This window comes from Rhinolophus hipposideros (genome assembly GCF_964194185.1).
Source record: "Rhinolophus hipposideros genome assembly, chromosome: 12".
NCBI lineage: Eukaryota > Metazoa > Chordata > Mammalia > Chiroptera > Rhinolophidae > Rhinolophus > Rhinolophus hipposideros.
The window spans coordinates 24,778,713-24,797,529 of record NC_138058.1 but is presented as its reverse complement, the minus strand read 5'-3'; the positions used below and the strand labels follow the sequence as shown (position 1 = coordinate 24,797,529).

Here is an 18,817-nt window from a genome sequence, read left to right as displayed (position 1 = left end):
CCCATGCCCCCAAACCCACCCTCCTCAAGAGGTCTCCTGCCAGAAGGCTCTGGTCTCAAGCCTAAGTCATCCTCTGCCACAGGCCTCCAGGAGGCCCCCAATACAATCAATGCACAATGATGAGAGCCTCTTGGGGGGGGCCACAGTTAGCAGCCTGTCCACGGTCACAACAGTTTTACTCTTTGGGATGAAAAAAGACAAACTCGTCCCAACCCAAATCGAGCCCACAGCCTCGGCTTTTCCAAGGGGCCAAACTCTAACCACTGATCCAACAGGCCCAGGAGGGGTTCTTTATGGCAGGGACCATTTTACTCCACACAGAGCAGCCCCTGGGATGTAACAGGAAGGGTGCTGGAGGGGAAAACCAAAAAGGAAATAGTGGAGAAGCATCTCAGGGTTTTCAGACCCATGGTGATCCATGGATGGCTTTACTGAGGAGAAAGGGTTATAGTCAATGTCTTTGTGTACTGCGTTCAATTTTGTTTGGGTAATTTCCTCTTCAATTATTTGCAAGTCCCCAGTGAAATCCCTCACCTCTAAGAGCACTGCACTGACAAAGGAGCTTCAGGGGCTGTTGAGGTACCTAGCACCCCAGCCACCACCATCACCATCATTACACAAAACACGGCCCTGAGAGTAATCCCAACACTAGTATTTTAAAAGCTTGCTATGGTTCCAGCACTATATCAAGGCTTTCATTGACACTGTCTTATTTTCTGTACAATTCTATGATTATTATCATGACCTTTGTAGAAAGGAGGAAACAGGTTAAGTAACTTGCCTGATAGTTAAGTTACAGAACTGGGAGTGAAACCCTGATCTCCAGGTTCTTAAACACTCTGCTGCCTTGCATTTCTGAGAGGGCAAGGGCAGCTCCTGGCAAGACTGCTGGGGAGAAGAGCTGCAGAATTGCAGGCTGATCTGAGTCTTGGCTTCTGGGCTGCAGAGGCCTCCCAAGTCTGGCCCTAGTTCTCAAATCTCTAGCAGCAAAGAGAATGGTGGAAGGCTGCAAAGGGCCAGCCCATTTCATCAGGAGCTCTCATACTCCTGTTTGTGCCCTGCCGCCCACCGTCCTGGGGCTTTCCCAGGCTCTAAGTTCTATATTGTCTCCCCCAATCACATGAGAGGGCTCTTACAGGCTCTTACAGCTCTTACAGTTCTGTCTTCCAGATCAGAACTACTAGACATTGTTACCAAAACCTCCCTCCACCATCCCTGCTGTTCACTGACCACCAACCATGTCCAGAAACTGCGCTGGGTACTTTAATTGCATTCTCATGTCATCTCTTACATCAACTTTATGAAGATATAAATTAGCCCCATTTTACAGATGAGAAAACTGAGGCACCAAGAGTTTACTTGACTTGCCACAAGGTGGCAGGTTTGGGACTGGAATCTGTTCCATTACATTCTATAGACCTTTCCTCTTAACCACGAACCTGCCCTTCCCCAGTCAGGTTCTTTCTTGATGACACAAGGCTACCATGTGCCCTCCTTGAGACCACCACCAGTGGTTCCTGGAGTTAAAGTGTGATACTGTTCTTTTCCACCATTATCCAAAGCTGAGGATACACCCCAGTCCTCTCCGTCTTGCCCTCTCCCCACTGGGCAATGTGCAGACTCCTGTCGTAGCAGTCCACGCCAGTGTGCTCCAGGAAAGGCCACCAGGAGTGGCCATTAGAGCCAAAGGGGGGAAGTGAAGACAGAGTGGGGACAAGCAGCCCTCAACCTCTGTCAGTGGGCATGCTGTGAGGTCCTGTACACTAGGAGATCAGGCTGATTTCACAGACTTTTCCTCTGCCCACAAGTGTCCCTCTCCTCCCTACCCTCTCAAGTTCTATAAATAATCTAGGTCAGTGCATCAAAGGAAAGGCAGCCAGTTGGGTGCGGAACGATTCTGGTGGAAAGATGACTTCTACAAAGTCAAGGCTCCCATTCAGATCAAGGGGTGGCAAGTCAAATTCTCCAAGAGGAGTTGTCCTTGTCAGAAAACAGGCCCACTTGGGCCTACACACATAGCCCAGCTGAGCAAGATACGCAGGCCGAGAAGAAACAAGGGCAGAAAACGGGAAAAAAAAATAGTAAAAGCCCCTCCCCAAGTCACTGACTTCCCAGAAGCCCCTCTATAGGCCTGGAGACTTTTCTGTGTGCCCCCCAGATGTGTCACCTACCGGTCTAGTAAGATTAGCTGAGAGATGGAGGTTAAGAACTAAGAAAGAAAGGGGTGGAATGAATTTGCAGATAGCCTCTTCAGAAAAAGAAAGGGCTAAGAGATCCAGGGGAGAGCTTTCCGCCCCACACCCACCCGCTTGGGCTCCCTGAGCCAGAAAGGAGGGAGAGGACAGAAAAGGGGAGGAAAGAAACAAAACAAGGGCCAAGCTATACCACATGATCCCACACCCAGCAACCAAACAGCAAGTCATGAGGGAAGGAGAGGAGAAGGCCAGGGGAGGGGGAGATGCAGCCAGGTCACAGCCCTGCCCAGAACCTGCCCTGGGCTTCAAAGAGCCATGTAGGAAGGCCCTTCCCTCCCCACATTTTGAAAAACATTCAAGGGCAGATCCTTTTCTACCCAACTCCTGCTTTCTTTTGGGTCTGCACCAGGCTCCTTGTTCTCCGGCAAGCCTCCCTAGATGTAGGCAGTGGGATGCCAATCCACTTGGGCGAAACTTTCCAGCACCTGTCCCCACCCAGGGCACACCCCTGGCCTCATCCCCTCACCCTCCCCATCCAGGGCCCAGGGGAGGTGTGACCCCAGCTGATCACTTGAGTGAGACACAGCAGGTTGTCAGTCCTGGGGACTGGCTTCCAGAGCCTTCCCAAGCCCAAAACAGGAAATGAGGCTCCAAGTCTGAAGCCTTGATCTTAACACCGGGAAGGTTAAACGCTGCCAAAATAAATGATTAAAAAAAAAACCTCCCTGGCCCTTCTGGGTGGAAGTTACTGGGAGATAGTCTCCTGCTGTGCATTAACCATGCCGCTGTTTCCACCTCACACAGGACAGGCAGCAGCTGGAAGCCTAACTGAAGTGTTTTTCCTTCCTTCACTTCGAGGTTCTCTTGTTCTCAGACCAGAGACACAGAGGGGCAGAGTCCACTGCACGGGGTATCCCAGTACCGGACAGGAAGCAGATGCCCTCGCTGTCTCTAGATCGGGTAGGACACCTTGGTGCCATCTCACCCTCGAGGGCAGCACTGCACCTTCCTTCCCCCCCAGGACGAGGTAGCGCCTCTCCACTCTCCTGCAGGCCTGGCTTGGGTCAGGCGCCCGCAGTTGCCCTCCGCTTCTAGGACAGACAGACCCGCCAGGGGGCCCAAGGGATGGTCCCAAGGTTTTCCTTTCTGAGGTTCCCACAGTTCAAGGCTCTCGGGATCCTACTGCTAACTTTACTTGGCAATCTACGCTAGGCCACCATTCACACCTCCGCGAGCCTCCCAAGGCCCACCAGCGGCCAAACACCGCCCGGCGCACGTCTGGGTGTCGGGAGGGGACCCGAAATGCGAAGAACCAAGTGGTCGGTTTACGCCCTTGAGCGCGAGGGTCAGGGCGCCCCGCCCGGGCGGAGGTTCGCGGTGGTGCTGCGCCCCCGCCCGGCCAGGACAGGCCCTTAACCGTCCCCGCGCCCCGCGCCCCTCACTCACTGTGTGTGCTGGGCGCGGCCTGCACCGAAGACCGTGTCCAGCGCCACGGTGGCCTGGCCCAGGAACTTGTCCACGCCGATGAGTGAGCGGTGCATGGTGGTGAGCACCAGCTCGCAGGCGGCGGCGGCGCCCGCGGCCCAGGGCGCCGGGCCCGCGTCCGCCTCCTGAGCCCGCAGCAGGCCATCCAGGGCGCCGGGCGGCAGCTCAAAGGAGCACTCCTCGCGCCACTCGGGGCAGCCCGGCGTCTTCTCCACCACCGACGTGCTGTACTTCTCACGGCCCACCTGTATCACCGTGTACGCGTCGCTGGTGCTGCCCGCGCCCGAGCTCTTGCCCCGCAGTCCGCGGGCGCGCAGCACCGTCACCTGAACGTGCGTGGGGAGCCAGCGAGAGGGCCCGGCCGCCGGCTCGGCGTCCCGCACCAGGGCCATGGCGGGGGCAGCGGCGGCGGGCGGGGGCCGGCCCCACCCGGCGCACACACCGGCACCGGGCGAGACGGCGGGCAGCGGCGGGAGGCGGGCGGGAGCCGGGTAGGAGCGCCGCCGCTAGCGCCCGCACACCCAACCGCGGCAGCTGCGGGCAGCGCTGGGCCGAGCCGGCCGCCGCCTCCCGCCGCCCGGCTTCCCCGCCGACCGCCGCGCCGCGACGTCAGCGCCCCGCCCCGCGCCCCGCCCCGCGGCCGGCGGCCCCCCACCCAGCCCGCGCGGTGCGGCAGTGCTGCGGGGACGCTGGCCACCACGCCCTCGTCCCGGCCCCGGTCCCCGCGCGGAGGCTGGAGCAAGCCGAGGTGCGCGCGGCCTCTGCAGAGGGGTGGGCGGGGCTCCCCGTTGGCCCCGCCCAGGGCTGAGGGCACCCGAGAAGTCCCGCCTCCCTGGGGGGCTGCGCGACACCCTCGGCGGGTTCCGAAATGCCTGCTCGGGTCTCGCGGCCAATCCCACATCTTCCTTGAAGATGTCCCTGCTCCGGAAAGCTCTGGCCCTAAAAACTGCCCGGGTCCGGGATGGCCACCCCCTTGGGGCGGGCATGTGGGGGTGATGCGTAACCCGGCTGCCCTCCTCTTCTCGAGCCGCGCTCCCCCTGCTCCAGCCCGCTCCTGTTCTGGAAGATGCCCGGGTGAAACTAGAAACGATTCCCGTGCCTCCACGTGACGGCCCCGCAGCAGCGACCTAGAAGAGGGTGAGCTGCAGGTGCCTCCAACCTCCGCGCAGGAGGCCACCACCGATGCGGCGAGACCTCGGCGCGGGAGGCCGGAGAGCTGGGCTCAACCTCAGCGAACACTGCAGCGGAGAGCAGAGTGATGAATAAATGAGTAACCACATCAATATTTAAGCGTTCACTCAGCGCTGGAGCTCATGCGTCACGAGTTGGGAAAAATTATAGGCTCTGCTGAGGGTTTTAAACTATTTCATCCATTAAGTGCCTACTATGTGAAAAAATCCTGGGTATTGCTAGCACGCTTGGCTTATAATTAATAATGGTAACAGTGGTTAATAATTATAGAAGCTGAATTTCAGCCAGTACTGGTTTGTGTGCTTTATATGCATTAATTACCTCATTTTATCCTCAGAATAACCCCGTAGGGCGAATATGGTTTTTATCCCTTTTTTTCCTGAAGGTAAAATTGAGGTTTAGAGAGGTTTTCCTGCCCAAGATCTGTAACTGACGGAGGTAGGATTTGAATACACACAGATGACCCCAAAGCCTGTACTTTTTTTTTTTTTTTACTGTCAGAGCCTATATTTTTAAAATAATTTTTAAAAATGCAACCCACATATATAGCTTTTAAAAAATCAAATAGGACAACCACTTATGAAAAGCAAAAACTCCCACTCTACCCCTGGAATCAGGGATAACGACGTACAGCCATTTGTGTTTTCAAGGCTGGCAGTTACCTCCCTCTCTCTACGTAAAATGCTTACAGAGCTCTATCTGGATTTATTAGGAATGGCCGTGTTATCTATTGTCCTCCTGCTATGAGAGAGAATAATTTCGCTCTCTCACACCCACTTCCCTCCCTCAGTCTTGTGTAGTTATGCTATTATTTTTAGTTCCTCTACTAGATACCTATTTATAGTGGTAATCTTTACATTCTTGGGGAGACTCTCCACAGTACCCCTTGATTTCCTCTGCTGTGAGAGGAGGATGCCAAAATCCCCACTCTCCAGGCCCTGTCCTCCACCAGGAATATGGATGTAGGAAACGAGTGGAGGAGCCTCACAGGAGCACACCTGCCACAGGACAGATCCTGACAGCCTCCCACCTTAACTCTATGATCAGAAGACTGGGGTGGGGGTGTCCTTAGCCCCATGGTCCAGCACCCCTGTGGACAGCACCTAGCTTTGGAGACAGCCAAACCTGCTTATACATCTAAACTGTCTGCCACTTAGCAGCAATGAGACCTGAAGTTTAAGGCAGCTCTCTAACCTCTCTCAGCCTCATTTCCTCATCTAGAAAATGGGGATAATGATTATTACTGCAAACAGCTGCCGAAAAGATTACATGAGAAAATACTGTCAAAGACTGCAATGCAGTGGAGAACATCACAATTGATCTCAAGGCATCTGAACATCACATACAGTCTTTTTTATGATTACAGAAGTAATTTGGAAAATACAGAAAAAATATAAAGAAAATAAAAATAGATCATAATCTCACCATCCAGAAATAAACACTAGCAAGTTGTTGTATCTCCTTCCAGTCTTTTCTCTGCACTATAAAAAGGGATAACAGACTTACCCACAGAATAAGGATGAAGCCCCTCAATTTAAGAATGGATTCCCCAAGGACTTTGTAAATGAACGTATCTTTACCAAACTACAACTAACATATTTGCCCCTCTCCTTTAATGGTTCTGCTTCATCTGTTCATAGCTCTCCAACATGACTGGATTGCCTCCTCCTACCTACATACTTCCCTCCTCCTCCCCAGTGGAGTAGCAAGGCTCCAGGAAAAGGTGAGAGAACTGAGATGGGCTACTCCAGCTCTCCTTCCTCCTGTCCTGGCCTACGCAGTTTGGCAAGCTCAGGCTTCCTGTTGGCACTGAACTGGGGCTGTAGGAGGGCAGTGAACCCAAGCAGGACTCTCCTGTGGGTCACTTGGCCTCAGGAGGAAAGTGAGGGATCTGCTAGCTGTTTGCGGGTGAGAAAAAAAAAAGAAACTCTGAAAACACTGAGGATTTGGCCACTAGGTGTGTTTCCTCTTCTAGAAGAGACCACCAACACCCTGATCCCCTGCAGCCAGCCAAGAGAGTTAGGAGGAGGACCCTCCTGCCTCCTCCACCTCCCCAGGGCTGGGTGTGCTCATGCCTTCCGGGGACTCTCCAGTCTGTTGAGACAGTTCTTGCTTTAAAAGAGTGGTCTTTTGTGTAATTTCCACTTGTTGCTTTCCTCGGCAATTCCATCCAAGACTATTGATCCTTCCACATAGGCACTTCAAATATATTTTCCTGGCTCTTCAAGCGACATTCCCCATCCTTCACCCCTCCTTCCCCACCTCACTATAATAGAGTCACACAGCTCAGGTTCAAACCTTGGTCTACCACTTACTAGCAGTATAAGCTTGGACAAATGACTGAACCCCACTGAGTCTCAGTTTCCACATCTATCAAATGGGCCTAAAAATAGGAAATCACCTCACAGAGTTAGTATGAGAGCGATCTGAACATATCCTAATTAATGAGTATTATCACCTTAGAAATCTTTGCTGAAAGTAAAAGGTTGTACCTCCTTGTTACCTCATTTGCATTTGAAGTAACAGTGAGATTGAACATTTTTTTCAGCTTTCAGTCTTTCCTCTTTCATTGTATTTCCTCTTTTAATGAGTTGTCTATTTTCTGAATCGTCTATTTTCTATGACTGTTTTTCTTTGAAGCCTTAATTTCTTATTAATTTATCTTAACCCTTTATATGTTAAGAATAATAATATCTTGTCTCTTTTACATTTATTGCAAATATGTTTTGACAGAAGTTATATAGTCAAATCTTTTCATTTCTTCCATTGTTTCAAAGTTAAGTTCTTTCACACTCACAGGTCCGATAATATTCCTCATATTTTTTCTAGTTTTTACGTTGCTTGGCTTTTCTTTGCTCTTTCATTCTCTTTAAATTCTTCCAGAAACTATTTTTGGTAAGTGATTTGGAGTGAAAATCTAACCCTCTCTCTCCCGACAGCTATTCAAGTTTCCCAACAGATACTGTAAAACCCTATCCCTTTGCAAATGGGGTTTTTTTTTTCATTTAAGTTCTTATACATAATATAGACAGAGTCTGAACTCTGTATTCTGTTCCACTGAGATTTATATCATTCTGCCAGTGCCATTTTGTTTTAATTAGTGTTGCCTTTTAAATGATTTATTACAATGGAAGGGCAAATATTCACTCATTTCTTTTTTCAAAGATTTTATAGCTATTCTTACCCATGTATTCATGCACATAAACTGTAGTTCTTTTTGGAATCGTGAGACAAATTTTTCTGAGAAAAATTGACATCTTTACAAATAATAGCCATTAAAATCATGATATACTCCCTAAAATTAGGAATAAGACAATGACATTCTCTCTCCACTTCTATTCAACATTCTGCTGGCAGTTCTAGCTAAGACAATTGGCAAGAAAAAGAAATCAAAGTCATTCAGACTGGAAAGAAAGGAAGAGTAAAACTACCTCTATTTTTGTATTGTATGGTCTTATAAGTTGAAAATCCTAAGGACTCCACTTAGAAACTATTAGAACTGGTAAATGGGCTTAGCAAGGTTACAGGATACAAGATCAATATACTAAAATCAATTGTATTTCTACAAACTACCCTAGCAATGAACAACTGAAAATAAAATAAGAAAGCAATTCCATTCATAAGAGTATCAAAATAATAAAATATTTATCAATGAATTTAACAAAAGAAATGTAAAACTTGTACACTGAAAACTAGAAACCATGATAGAAAAAAATTAAAAGGCCTGAATAAATGGAAAGACATACTATGTTCATGGATGGAAAGACTTAATATTGTTAAGATGGCTATATGCTCCAAATTTATCTACATAAATTAGATTCAGCATATTCCCTATCAAAATCTTAGCTGGTGTTTTTGCAGAAATTGACAAACTGATCATTATGGAAATACAGAATAGCCAAATAAATATTTAAAAAGAAGAACAAAGTTGGGGGACTCATACTTCCCAATTTCAAAACTTACTACAAATCAAGACAATGGGGTACTGGCATAAGAATAGACATAAAGATCAATGGAATAGAATTGAGAGTCCAGAAATAAACCCTTACATTTATGGCCAATTGCTTTTTCAACAAAGGTACCAAGACCATTCAATAATCTTTTCAACAAATGATGCTGGGACAGCTGGATGTTCATATGCAAAAGAATTAAGTTGGACCCCTTCCTTATACCATTATACACATTATATAATTAATACATAAAAATTAACTCAAAATAGATCATATACCTACATGCAAGCACTAAAACTATAAAACTCTTAGAAGGAAAAACAGGAGTAAATCTTCATGACCTTTAGGTTAGACAAAGCCTTAGATACAACAACTAAAGTATGAGCAACCAAATAAAAAATAAACTCAACTTTATCAAAATTAAAAACTTTTCTATAGACGATGTAATACAGAATTGTACACCTGAAATCTATGGAATTTCACTAACAATTGTCACCCCAATAAATTTAAAAAAAAAAACTTTTGTGCTTCAAAGAGCACCACCAAGGAAGTGAAAAGACAGACTGAAGGATGGAAGAACATATTTGCAAATCATATATCTGATAAAGGATATATATATATATATATATATATATATATATATATACATATATATATCTTACAATTCAACAATAAAAAGATAAATAATCTCATTTTTAAATGGGCAAATGATTTGAATAGATATTTTCCTAAAGAAGATATATTAAGTTGGTGCAAAAGTAATTGTGATGTAAAAGGTTAAAAATACTCGCAAAAAAACGCAATTACTTTTGCACCAACCTAATACAAGTGGCCAAAAACACATGAAAAGACGCCAAAAAGAGCCATATTATGGAAAAGTAAATCAATACCACAATGAGGTACCACTTCACATCCAAAAAGAATGGATTTAATTTAAAAAGACAGAGAATAACAAGTGTTGTCAGGATGTGGAGACATTGGAACCCTCTTACATTGCTTGTGCGATAAAATAGTGCAGCCACTTTGAAAAACAGTTTGGCGGTTCCTCAAATTGTCAGACATGGGAGTTACCATATGACCCAGCAATTTCACTCTTAGTTATGTACTCAAGAGAAATGAAAACTTTCATCCATATAAAAAGTAGTGCATGGGGCAGGCCCGGTGGCTCAGGCGGTTAGAGCCCCATGCTCCTAACTCCGAAGGCTGCCAGTTCGATTCCCACATGGGCGAGTGGGCTCTCAACCACAAGGTTGCCAGTTCAATTCCTCAACTCCCACAAGGGATGGTGGGCTGCGCCCCCTGCAACTAAGACTGAAAGGACAACTTGAATCTGACCGGCACCCTCCACAGCTAAGATTGAAAGGACAACAACCTGACTTGGAAAAAGTCCTGGGAGTACAGACTGTTCCCCAATAAAAGTCCTGTTCCACTTCCCCAATAAAATATTTAAAAAATAAAAAAAGTAGTGCATGAATCTTCATCCCCAGATTCCTACCCCAAACCTATAATCCTATCACCTTTTTCCCTTCTCAGCGGGAGAGGTATACCTAGTGCTTAATTTCCCTCTCTTTGCCTTGGGGCATTTCAGGGTTCCACCTCTTGCTTCGTTTCTCATGCACTGGTTCCTTCCTGTCATCACATAAACAGCTTAAGTCACTACCAATAAAAACAGAGAAAACAACAAACTCCCTTTCTGTGCCAGCCTATACCAGGTCCTCCTTTCTGTCAGATTTCCTGAAGATGATTTACCCTTCTGGTCTTTATCCCCTCCCTTCCCCATTCACACCCAAACCACTGCAGCCTGGCTCTCCATGCTCCCACCCCATTCATTATTGCCAAATCCCAAGGCCCTTTTTCAGTCCTAGTCTTACTTGATTTCTCTTTGGCATTAGGTAGTCAGCCATTCCCTTCTCCAAACTCCCTCAACCCCACTTTCTGCCTCTGTGACTCTACCCTTCTGTGCTTTTGCTTCCGCCTTTCCCTCAACCCACTCCGTCTGAGTCTCCTTCAGGGGCTTCTTCTCCTTCCCCTATTTCTTAACATTGGTTTATTTCTCAGCCCTCTTCTCTTTTCATTCCTCAGACTCTCCCTGGAGATTCACTTTCATATGTGTGATTTTATTCACCCTCTATATGACTGCAACTCCCATATGTATACAACTAAGACTGAAAGGACAACAACTTGAAGCTGAACGGCACCCTCCACAACTAAGACTGAAAGGACAACAACTTGACTTGGAAAAAATCCTGGAAGTACACACTGTTCCCCAATAAAATCTTTTAAAAAGATTTTATTTTTAAAAAAGATTTTATATTTAAAAATTTTATCCTGTTTCCTTTCCCAATAAAAATCTTAAAAAAAAAAAAAAAAAGTTGAACTCATTGGGGCGGCCCGATGGCTCAGTTGGTTAGGGGGTGAGCTCTCAACAAGGTTGCCTGTTCAATTCCCACATGGGATGGTGGGCTGCGCCCCCGCAACTAAGATTGAAAAGGGCAACTGGACTTGGAGCTGAGCTGCGCCCTCCACAACTAGATTGAAGGACAACAACTTGGAGCTGATGGGCCCTGGAGAAACACGCTGTCCCCCAATATTCCCCAATAAAATTTTTTTAAAAAGTTGAACTCATCATGTTCCCCACCACAACCTGGCTCCCTCTCCTGTGTTCCCTTTCTTGGTGAATCCCTCAAGGCCCTAGCAGAAACCTAGAAGGCTTAGTGTTGTCCTCTTCAAGGGTGAGATTCAAGGGTGAGACTAGGCAGAGGTGCTTCCACCAAACCTAGAGGCTTCACAGGGCATCTGCCTTTTGCCTGCTTCCCTGATGCCAGCTTGGAAGAAGTCCGAAAGGACTCAGGAGCCAACTTGAGAGGCTTCCACTGGCCAAAAGTGCAACAAATAGAGCATTTACAAGGATAATAAATCCATGGGTTGAAATACATTAAGTATACTGAAATCCATACTTTCATCATTTTTAAAAGTTAAAATTTTCATCATTAGGAAATGGTAAGGAGCCAACACCATTTGGAAAACTGCTAAATAAAGGGAAAGAATACTGCCCTTTCTATATGAACTGTGACAATAGGGAACAATAGTAGATGAGAAGAGTCTCTTTATAGAAGTGTTCCAGCAAACACATAAAGGAGGAACAATTGAACTGGAACATTACCATTTCACAGCCCCTAATAAATGAATGGACCTAGGCAATTATTGTCAATGGCTACTGATATCACGCCAAAAAAGAGATAACCAGGAGTCATGTGCCTCTGAATGGAAGAACACACCACCAGCTATGAAGTAGTCTTGCCCCAAAAAATCTAACCAGAATCTGACCAAGTCTCTAGATCCAATTATAAATACACAGAATTATATGGGATAGAGCAGGAGTGTCCAAACTGCGGCCCGCGGGCCAACTGTGGCCCATGATCCATTGTTAATTGGCCCGCAGCAAATTCCAAAAATATATTTAGTTTACTTAAATAAACCAGGTGAGGCAATACGTACTTCACCTCGAGTGAGCGGCCCAGCTGTTTGTGTATTTTACCGCATATGGCGCTTGGTGAAAAAACGTTGAGAACAGTTTGGACACCCCTGGGATAGAGGACAATATTAAACAACTGAGGGATGTAACCAGCAAAATACAGACCATAGGAAACTAATAATCTTTTTTTTTTCTTTTTCAAAATACAAATTGCAAGGAAAAAATAGCTAGATGAGGAACCTAGAAACTTGAAATGTACATTTTTAAAAAACAAGTAAATACCAATAGCAAAGAGCAAATCCAGCACCCAGATCATGGTTTCTAAATATCACTCTCCAGTAAAAAGAAACAGGCTCCTTGGAGAAATGGCTGATTCTAGGACTAGGGCCGGGAAAACATAAGAGGAGCCTGGGTCATTTTGTAATGCCAGAAAGTAGGCAAGTCCTCAGGAAGAAAAGGGAAGGGGGAGAGTTAATGTCAAAAGAACACAGGAGCCAACCTGGAAGAACTCCCAATGGCCAGAGCTGGAACAATCTGAGCAACAAAATAAATCACAACAGTGTTCAGTTATAACCCATAAAATAAATAAATATCCATGAGTTTATACTGCTATCAATAAGTGATTGAGTGCATAAATGAGGTAAATGAGGAGAAGAGAAACATCTTCCCTAGAGAACAATTCCAAATAATATATGTAGATACTGCCCCCTCCAAAAAGTGGAGTTGAATTCCACTCTCCTTGAATGTGGCTGGACTCAGAGTCTCGCCTTCAAAGCACAGAGTATGAAAAATAGTAATTTTACAAATACTGGTAAAAAACCTGGTGGACACCACCTTAATCAAGTGATCTAGATTAACAACCCCCATGATAAATCATATTGATTGGCTTGTACCGCTGACATAATGTAACGGGAAGGGCACTTTTCACTTCTGTACCTTTCTAAAAACTCATAGCCGCTTTCTAGTCAAGAGATAAATATCAGACAAATCCAAATGGAGGGGCATCCTTCAACATACCTGAGCAGTACCCTTCAGAAGTGTCAAGGTCATAATCTCTGATGGTTCTGTCGAAAGACAAGTACCATATGATCTCACTTATATGTGGAATCTAAAGAACAAAACATACAGACTCATAGATACAGAGAACAAACTGATGGTTACCGAAGGGGAGGGCAGTTGGGGAGCTGGGTGAAAAAGGTGAAGAGACTAAGAAACACAAATTGGGACCAGACGGGTGGCTCAGGCAGTTGGAGCTCTATGTTCCTAACTCTGAAGGCTGCCGGTTTGATTCCCACATGGGCCAATGGCTCTCAACCACCAGGTTGCCAGTTCAACTCCTCGAGTCCTGCAAGGGATGGTGGGCTCCGCCCCCTGCAACTAAGATTGAACATGGCACCTTGAGCTGAGCTGCCGCTGAGCTCAGAGATGGCTCAGTTGGTTGGAGTACATCCTCTCAACCACAAGGTTGCCGGTTTGACTCCTGCAAGGGATGGTGGGCTGTGCCCCCTGCAACTAGCAACGGCAACTGGACCTGGAGCTGAGCTGCGCCCTCCACAACTAAGACTGAACAGACAACAACTTGAAGCTGAATGGCACCCTCTACAACTGAAATTGAAAGGACAACAACTTGACTTGGGGAAAAAAAAGCCTGTAAGTACACACCGTTCCCCAGTAAAGTCCTGATCCCCTTCCCCAATAAAATCTTTAAAAAAAAAAAAAGAAATACAAATTGGTAGTTACAAAATAGTATACTATTTTTTATACTATTACTACTATTATTAGTAGTAGTATAATAGTACTATTATACTATTACTACTATTATACTATTTACTACTATCATTATAGTATACTATTTTAAGTATACTTTATACTTAAATATAAAGTATAACATAGGGAATACAGTCAATAATGTTGCAACAACTATGTGTAGTGCCAGGTGGATACTAGACTAATCGAGGGGATCATTGCATTAATTACATAAATGTCTAAGCACTATGCTGACTGAAACTAACATAAAAGGATGTTGAATGTCAACTGTAAAATAAATAAATAAACAAATAAAGACTCCTTAGGAAGACGGAGGCTGGTATGTCAGAAGATGACCCTTTTGTTTCTGCCAGGCACCAGGATTCAGAAGAGAGTTGGTCTGGTAGCTGAGTTTGCAAGTAGAGGCTAGAGAACCTGAATTGCTGTGTGGAGTGAGAACTCCAAGATCCTAGGCCATCTGGCAATCCAGGAGGGAAGGGTGGGAGAGATCAGTGGGACAGCAGAGCCAGCAAAATTGCAAGAGGCATGTGCTTTTAAACCTCACTTTAGTTGTTAGTTAAAGTTTCAAATTTTAGTGCATTATGACAAGATGACATGATCTGTATGACATTGATTTTATAAAATGTATTGGCTCCTCTTATGGACAACTTAAATGTTTTTCCTGTGCTCAGAAAGAATGTGAGCTTTCTGTTGGGCGTGCAGTTCTATTATATTTCATAGATCAACTGTATTAATTGTACTGTTTAGAACGTCAGTATTTCTACTTTGCATCTGCTTGCTCTATTGGCATCAAAGAGGAATGAATTTGGAGTTTCACAGACTTCAGCATATTTATTTAAAAGTGAAAAGATAAAGATTAATATTTTTAAATTATACATTTTTCCAACTGTTGGGGGTGGGGAGGAACAACAAAGAGAACACAGTCCGGAAAGCAAATCATGAAAAGCAACAAGGAAGTATTAAAAAGCAGTTTGAAGCTATAAAAGACGACAATACTGACTCTACCTGTATAACAACAGTTTAATGGCAGGAACTTGCCAAATAAAAGAAATTCCTTTCAACCTGAACCGAATATAAAATAATATTGAATGTCAACTGTAATTAACAAATCAATAAAAATAAGAAGTACTTTCAGATATGGTTAAAAAAAAACAAATGCAAATATATCCATCAATAAAAGGTATGCTAAAATACCCTTTTTTTATTTTAAAACTCAGTGAGTTTTAAAATAACTTGATGAATTGATTCTAAAGTAACATATATTCAAAAGATAGATTTAAAGAGTGACAAATACTTGTTGAGTGCCTGCTGGGTACCAGGCATGAGTTATATTGTTGCAATAATTAAACCAATGTGGGATAGAGCCAGAAGTAGACAAAAAGAGGCAGCAGGAACAGAATAGAAAGTCTGGAAATAGTCTTACACATGTGAAAGAATTTCATCTATGATAAGGATGGTATTTCAAATATGTAGGAAAACTGGACAACTTGACTTTCCATTTGTAAAAAATAATAGTAATAAAGGCTAACTACAAAGTTAGAATCACAATTCATAAAAAAAAGATGTCAGATGGATTAAAGATCTAAATTTAAAAGCCCACTAAAGTAAAAGAATAAACTATAGGAGTTCATTTTGTATACTTGGTGTTCTATCTCAACTGCTACAAGAATTTGAAGAAACAGTTCACGGGACTACAAAGGGCAATTAAATAGATGGAAAAATGCTTAACCTCATTACAAATTTAAAACTGCAAATTAATACAACACTGATTTCCAGTGTAGGGGGCAAAAGGACACCTTTGGTGAGAGTATGAACCAGCACAGTCGTTTTGGAGATCAACTCAGCAATATTATTCAACAGTTTTCAATGGGTTGTCCCTTTAATCTGGCAATTCTGTTTCTAGGAATTTACTCTGTGTAAATCTTCACGCAAGTGTTCAAAGAACTTTGTATAAGAATTGTGTAGAGCACCCCTGGAAGCTGTTAGCATTGGTTTTGTGTGAGCAAGAGTGACTCCATATTGAAGGAGCAAGAGTAACTTCATTTTGGACATAATGCAAAGAACTTAGCAGACAACACCCAGGGAGCCGCCGGTTTGCCCTGGTAATTGGGTGTAACCCGCTACACTCCGAAGATCTGCTACGGAAGACATGATGATGTCAGGGTCCCGGCTGGCTACCCTGATAAGCGAGGTCAGAAAGGCACTCAGAACTGCATAAGAGCTGAGGATTCTTGCCGCTCAGAGAGCTGGTGTCGACTGAGGTGACCACGCTGTCACTCTGCTCCCAGAACCCTCCACTCTGCTCTGCTCCGCTCGGACCGAACCTCTGCCCGACCGACCTCCTGGACCAGCCACCCTTCCTTGCTCCCCGAGGAGTCTGTTGACTTTGGAACTGGTTCGTTATTCCATTTGACCCAATGATTGTATTACTCTGTGTGCTTTACTGTGTGGTGTATTGATGATTGATGCTTTACTGTTTGGTGCGTTGATGATTAATGTTTGAGTAAAGAGCATATTGAAAGGCATTTAAGATCTTGCATGCTCTGTTCTCCACTCGTGTCACGGCAACCGCAGAGGCCTCAGTCAGTGCCAGGTAGATGCTGGGGGTCTGAGAGTCCCCTTGATTTACAGGAAGAGACTGCAGCACGGACTGTGAGCCTAGCAGTTACTGGTGATAAGAATGTTCGTTTTGCATGATTTAAAGCAGCGAACCACTTGGGGGAGAGCCTAAATATCTATTAATAGAGATAAAGAAGTCATAGCATGTCACAGATAAGGCCATGAGCAGGGCAGGCAGCTGAGGAAAGGGGGGCTATAGCTGTGGCTTCTCTCATCTGAGAGTCACCTCCCCACCTGGGCTCTGTGTGGGGGAGAACTTTCTGGCTGGCTGAGGAACACCTCCCCACCCATCACTCTTCCCCCCACCCCCACCTCCTCACCACCAATCTCAATCCCATTCAGGATGGGCTGTGGTCTCCAAGCTTTAGTGTTTCTTGGTGTTGCTAAACTTCTTTGGTGACTTTTTGTTTATCTTGAGAAAAGCACTTAAGCCTTGGGCCTTTTGGTTAGGCAAATTGTAAAGATACATCCAGCATCCTATTTTTAAAATAAAAAGTTTAAAGTAGTAAGAAGCTCTGCATATTTTAAATTGTTGGGGATGGATGGGAAGAAGTGCCTTTGTAAATGGTTTCCTTTCATTCATTTATTGATTTAACAAACATGGGACAGGCAGACGTACCCTCTCAAGAGGCTCCCCCTATGAGAGGGAGACAGATATTAAATACATAACCACAAAAATACAAAAGTGCAAATTTCAGTAAGCACCGTGAAGTGAGAGCATAGGACTATGGGAGCCTGTACTACAGGTAGGACTTTATTTCAGTAGGGAGGTCAGGAAAGATTTCCCTGAGGAAATTCCATTAGGCAAGACCAGAGAAAGACGAGAAGCAGAAAGGAATCCCAGAACAGTTTCCATAAAGAAGGAAAGGCTTGTGCAAAGGCCTGAGGCAGGGAAGATCTGGCGTGACATTAAGACATTATAATACCAGTGAAGGGATGAAGAAATAGGACTTGGTAGTTACAGAATATTCACAGGGTGTAAAGTACAGCATAGGGAGTACTGTCAATGATACAGTAATAACTATGTATAGTGCTAGGTGGGTACTAGACTTATTGAGGGGATCACTTTGTAAATTATATAAATGTCTAACCACTATGCTGTATATCTGAAACTAATATAAAATAATACTATCAAGTATAATTGAAAAATTAAAAAAAAAAAGACATTATGACATAAGAAAAGGTTGGTGTGGCCTGAGCACAGAGGGCCACGGCAAGAGGGAAAGGCAGGAGCCACCCTTCTAGGACGCGTGGGCCACTTTCAAGATTTGGGATTTTCTACTAAGGGCAATGTAAAACATTCATGGATTAGGAAAATGTTCCTTTTTCAAAAAGTATGATTCTGACCAGGCTGTTTCTGCAGCGATATTTTGAGCAAGGGTGTGGCCAAATCCTGGCCGAAGCAGTTACCCACAGGACATTGGGAGGAGAGCCAGGAAGGCAGCCAAAAGGACACACACATCTCCTCTGCAGATTGGAGACTCGTGTGGGGTTTCCAGTAGCAGCGCCAAAGCGCGTTTGTGGGGTTATTTCATGAGCACAAGCTGTAATCCAGACTGATGAATCCAGACTTCGGGAGGTGCTCCCAGGAGGAGGACTGTGGTGATCTCGGGTGAGGAGGGGGTGCAGCAAGAGGGTGTCTTCGTGTGTCTCATTATTTTGACTCGTGACCCCATGTTCCCTGGGGGTCTTGGCGACTCTTCCCTGGACTGCTAATATAAAATAATAAATACTGCCCTTTGGGGAAAGACAGAGACTACTCAGTGTCTGCTGGCCTGTTAAGGTCAAGGAGGGGACTGGGCCTCAGAACTTAAGTGGAGCATCTCATTGTCACACAATCACAAGTCATCTCTCTTGCTGGTTTTCACCTGGCCCCAAAACTCTTTGGGGTCTTGCTTTCGCTTTCCACCTTGTGCTGGAAGGAGGCTGCTTCCACTGATTGGAAAGGCCAGCCTGGGGATTAGGAGGGCAAAGCGGGGAGGAGCGTGGGATGGCTTAAAAACAGTTGTTCCCCCATTTTATCAACTCTTGGCCCCGGCAGGGCTTGTATGCTGCCCTGAGTTTCATCCCCATGGACACCCTGAGCAGGGGTCTGAGCTACTGCCTCTGCAGTTCCGGGGCAGTCATTCAGGGGC

The 18,817-nt window shown here is 45.2% G+C and overlaps 1 protein-coding gene across 3 annotated transcripts in view; it reads right to left on the bottom strand.

Annotated features, from left to right (window-relative positions):
• Positions 1-4,260, bottom strand: part of RAB11FIP5 (RAB11 family interacting protein 5) — a 39,600-nt gene extending 35,340 nt beyond the window's left edge. For 2 of the 3 annotated variants that reach the window (XM_081069402.1, XM_081069403.1), the window contains exon 1: positions 3,642-4,213. In XM_081069402.1, coding sequence (XP_080925528.1) covers positions 3,642-4,072 — 431 coding nt within the window. In that variant the 5' untranslated portion in view covers positions 4,073-4,213. Of the gene's footprint in view, positions 1-3,641 lie in introns of all 3 variants that reach the window. The other variant, XM_081069404.1, reaches the window with a different exon arrangement.
• Between the last annotated feature and the right edge of the window lie 14,557 nt (positions 4,261-18,817).